General features: G+C 49.7%; 1 protein-coding gene across 1 annotated transcript; it reads right to left on the bottom strand.

The window, feature by feature from the left end:
* Positions 1–775: 775 nt before the first annotated feature.
* Positions 776–1,438, bottom strand: LOC145791596 (uncharacterized). Its single transcript, XM_082871966.1, has one exon. It carries the CDS (start codon positions 1,436–1,438, stop codon positions 776–778), a length of 663 nt encoding a protein of 220 aa, XP_082728092.1.
* Between the last annotated feature and the right edge of the window lie 3,441 nt (positions 1,439–4,879).

Genomic DNA, 4,879 nt, shown 5'->3' on the forward strand with positions numbered 1-4,879 from the left:
CCTCAGCCCAGAGTCCTTTAGTGGCTTCTAACTTAGTTTTGATGATCTTCAGGAGGAAGCAATTGGTGACTTCGACTTGCCCATTAGCCTAGAGATGACCTGGGGAGAAGAAACATGACCTAATGTGAAGCTCTGCACAGAATTTCCTGAACTTGAGATTGTCGAATTGCTTGCCGTTGTCGGAAACGATGGCTTGGGGGATTTCAAATCGGCACACGATCGACTGCCAGATGAACCTGGTGGTGTTTCGTTTAGTGATTGTAGCGAGGGGTTCAGCTTTTACCCATTTGGTGAAGTAGTCAACGGCAACCACAGCGAATTTGGTCTGGCCTCTACCGGTGGACAAGGGACCGACTAAGTCGATGCCCCACTTGGCGAAGGGGTAGGGGCTGGTGAGTGTAATCAGTTCTGTTGGTGGAGTATGGGGGATGTTGGCAAAGCGTTGGCATTTATCATACTCGAGCACAAATTCGATGGCATCTTGGTTGAAAGTAGGCTAGAAGTAGCCGGTGCAGAGGATTTTATGGGCCAAAGACCTTGCACTCGAATGATTACCACAAATGCCCTCGTGGACTTCTCTCATCACATAGGTCGCTTGAGCAGGACTGAAAGACCTGGGGTATGGGCATGAGAATCCTCATTTTTAAAGTAGGTCGTTGATGGGGATGTAATTGAACGACCGGGCTCTGACTTTGGCGGCCTGCTGTTTATCGTCTGGCAACTCCCCTCGCGTCAAAAATAGAATGATGTTTGCAGCCCATGGGATAGGTTCATTTTAGAGGAAGTGAACCTTCTGCTGGTTAGGTGAAATAGCCGGATGGGTCAGGTATTTAATGCGGATGCCATGGCTGAGGTCTGACTGGTCGGCTAAGGCCAATTGGGCCATTTCGTCTACCTTGGAGTTTTCTGACCTAGAGATGTGTCTGATCTGGAAAGTATTGAAAAGGCGAACAAGAGGGAGTGCAATGTCCCTGCAGGCTCGCATCGTGTCTTCCTTTGTGTCGAATTCCCCAGTAATCTGTCCGATGATCAATTGGGAATCACTGAACACTTGGAGATGGCTTACACCAATGTCTCTAGCCAGTCGAAGACCTGTTATCAAGGCCTCATATTTGGCTTCATTATTGCTCGTGTCGAATAGGAAACGGAGGGCACACTTGAAATACCCTCCCTTGGGGGCGGTGAGGATGAGACCGGCCCCACTGCCTTCTTTACGGGACGATCCATCAACACTAAGGGTCCAGGAATGGGGGTCTTCTGCTTCAGTGTTGAATTGCGTTGGGGGAGGGGGCACGTTCGTAGTGATATTGGTGAATTCCAAGATAAATTCGGCGACGACCTGTCCTTTGATCGCTGTCCGAGGTTGGTAAGAGATTTCAAATTGACTGAGCTCGACAGACCATTGCATAAGTTTGCCCGACAACTCTGGCTGTTGCATGACCTTCTTCAAAGGCTGGTCAGTGAGAACCACTATGGAGCGAGCTTGGAAATAAGGTCAGAGTCGCCTTGAGGCTATAACCAAAGCGAGGCTATTTTTTCTAGCAGAGGATAGTTCTGTTCTGCCCTCTTGAGAGCGCGGCTAATGTAGTAGACTGGACGCTGGACTGAGTTGTCTTCCCTGATAAGGGCAGCACTGACTGCAGTGTTGATATTGCTAAATAGAGGAAGAGGGTTTCGCTTGAGAGCGCTTGAGAGAGGAATGGGGGTTGGCCATGCATTGCTTCAGTTGTTCAAAAGCCTCCTCAAATTCGGTGTTCCACTCAAAAGCCTGTTGGAGGACTTTAAAAAATGGAAGACATTTGTTTGTTGCCCGGGAAATAAAACGGTTGAGGGCAACAACTCTGTCGGTGAGCCGTTGAACCTCCTTGATCGTTCTGGGAGACCGCATTTCTATCAGGGCCTTGACCTTTTCGGTGTTGGCCTCAATGCCCCGTTGGCTAACCATGAAGCCCAAGAACTTCCGAGATCGTACGCCAAAGGCGCACTTCTCCAGATTTAGCTTCATCTAATGTTTGCGTAAGGTTTTGAAGGTTTCTTGCAGGTCTGCCAAATGATCAGAGGAGAGTTTACTCTTGACTAGTATGTCATCGACGTAGACTTCCATGTTCCAGCCTATCTGGTGGTGAAAGACGGCATTGACCAAACGTTGGTAAGTTGCTCCAGCATTTTTCAAGTCAAACGGCATAACACGATAGTGATAAGTTCCTCTGTCTGTGATGAAGGAGGTGTGTTCCTAGTCAGCCGGGTGCATCAGAATTTGATTGTAGCCGGAGAAGACATCCCTGAAACTAAGCATCTGATGTCCGGCAGTGTCATCGACCAGCAGATCTATCCAGGGGAGGGGATAGCTATCTTTGGAGCAAGCTCGATTAAGGTCGGAATAGTCGACGTAGAGTCTCCATTTAGTATTTTTACGGACCAGGACTACATTGGACAGCCACCTGGGGTAGTCCACATTTTGGATGAACTGTGCCTTCAGTAGTTTGTCTACCTCAGAGGCGATGAGGGCATTGTGTTCCAGGTGAAAGATACGTTGCCTCTAGCGAAAAGGTCGGAAGTGGCGCTCGATGCTAAGACGGTGGGTGATGAAAGAGGGATCGTTGCCCGGCATGTCAGAATGGGTCTAGGTAAACACATCATTGTGCTCGGTTAGGAGAGCTGTGAGGTCGGCCTTGGCCTGGGAGGATAGTTGGCTGCCGATCCTAGCTGTTTTGGCTGAGTTCTTAAGATCAATGGGGACTTCGACAAGTTCTTCCACTGGTTCCCCTCCGACTAACTCTTCTTCGTCTCTGACATCGAGTCCTTCGATGATCATAGCCTCCTTCAGCTTGACCTCTTTTAGTGAGGCGACGTAGCATTCTCTGGCCATCGTCTGCTCCCCTCACGGTGCATATCCCAAGGTTGGTGGGGAATTTCATGGCTAGATAGTATGTGGAGGTGACAGCCTGGAAAGCGTTAAGAGCTGTGCGTCTGAGGATTATGTTATAAGTAGAAGGGTAGTCGACGACAAGGTAAGTAAGTAACTTGGTGGTCTGTCATGGATACTCTCCAATGGTGATGGGAAGATTGATAAAGCCTATGGAGGTCACCCGATCCCCTGTGAAGCCGACTAGCGGGGTCTGGAGAAGGGACAATTTTTCTTCTCCGACCTTGAGCTAGCAATAGGCGTTCAGGAAGATGGTGTCTGAAGAACTGCCATTGTCAACAAGCACTCGTCTAACTTTGTAATTGGATAGGAGAGCAGAGATGACGAGGGAGTCGTCGTGGGGGTAACGGATGCCTGTGCAGTTGTCCTCCGTAAAGGTGATGGGTTCAGTCCGGTGCTTGGGGTGTTTGAAGGGGCGATCCAATGTGGCGACTTCCTTATCGGAGCCTTGTCTGATTTTTCTGATTTTGGCTCGTTGGGCCGAACGAGATGGACCTTCAATCGGGGGGGCAGGGTTGCCTTGTGCTCGAGATTGTGGTGGGGGCCGATCATTGTCCCGCTTGGGTTGTGCTGGTTGTCAGGGAGGGGTATGTCTGCGGTGCCCCCCAGGGGGGTCGGTTCTTGATCGCTGCTGGGGACAGGCTGCCATGAACCGGCTGAGGCAACCCTTTCGTATCAAATCCTCCACCTGGTCTTTAAGGTTAACATATTCCTCTGTGTTGTGGCCGTGGTATTGATAGAAATGGCAGTACTTGGATTGATCTCGCCGGTTAGAGGGAGACCGTGACGGTTGGGGCCATTTCAGGTTGTAATCTCGTTGGATCTAGTTCAAGACTTGTTCCATGGAGGAATTGAAGGGAGTGTACCGCTCGAACCAACTAGGCGGTCGGGTAGGTGCCGATCGGTCGGCACGAGCGGGTCGGTCGGTATACTGAGGGGTTTGTTGTGTATATTGGGAGGCTCTGGTTTCACATTCCTTTCTCTTCTCCCTGGGGGTTTGATTTTTAGTTGTAGTCTCTTGGCGGGCTGCTAAAGAGTCTTCGACGTTCATATATTTTTGAGCTTTGGAAAGGAGGGTGGCCATGGAGGTTGGAGGGTTTTTGGAGAGACTGAAAAGGAAATCGTATGATCGTAAACCTGCCATGAAAGTCATAAGGATGACCTTGTCGTCGTTTTTCGCCACCTGTAGGGCTTCAGTGTTAAAACGGGTGACAAAGCTACGTAGAGACTCCCCCTCCATCTAACGGATATTAAGAAATTGAGTTACCGAATGCCCCTAGCGCTGAGCGCCAATGAAATGGCTCAGAAAGAAATCACTTAGGTGTTGAAAAATAGAGACGGAGTCCGGCGGTAGTTGACTAAACTATAGTCGAGTCGACCCCTTAAGCGTCACGGGGAAAGCCCGACACATGATCTCATCAGGAAAAGCATGGAGGATCATTAGGGTCCTGTAAGTCTTCAAATGGTCAACTAAGTCCGTTGTGCCGTCGAAAGAGTCGATCAAGGGAATTTTGAACTTGGGAGGTAGGGGTTTGTCCCTGATGGAGGCGACAAACAGGGAGTTGGTTGTTGTGGAGGTTTTATTCTGTATGTTCTGCATGACTCCTTGAAGTTGAAGTTTCATGGCTCGGAGTTCCGCATCCCAGATAGGAACATTGTCACCTCCTGAGTGCAGTGGAGGCTGAACACTACTAGCCTCTCCTTTAGGGACAGGAGTTTGAGCGAACGGATGTAAAACTCGAGGTAACGGGTTCATGCCTTGGGGTGGGGCTTGCCAACCCTTTAAGTTGGAGAGGTGGGCTTGTTGGAAAAGATGGCTTGGGGTTTGTTCCCGATTGAGAGGGATATCTTGTGGTGGTGGAGGAAGTATAGGGAGGCTTTGCTGGAGCAAAGCGTTGATCAAGGCCTGGTTTTGCTCGGCCAAGCGGTTGATGGTATTGGTGAGTTATGTGA

The sequence above is a fragment of the Camellia sinensis genome, chromosome 5, assembly GCF_055761805.1.
Source record: "Camellia sinensis isolate YWXY chromosome 5, ASM5576180v1, whole genome shotgun sequence".
Lineage (NCBI taxonomy): Eukaryota > Viridiplantae > Streptophyta > Magnoliopsida > Ericales > Theaceae > Camellia > Camellia sinensis.

Coding starts and splice junctions, on each gene's coding strand:
- LOC145791596 (XM_082871966.1), bottom strand. CDS start 1,438: ATGCAACAGCCAGAGTTGTCGGGCAAACTTATGCAATGGTCTGTCGAG.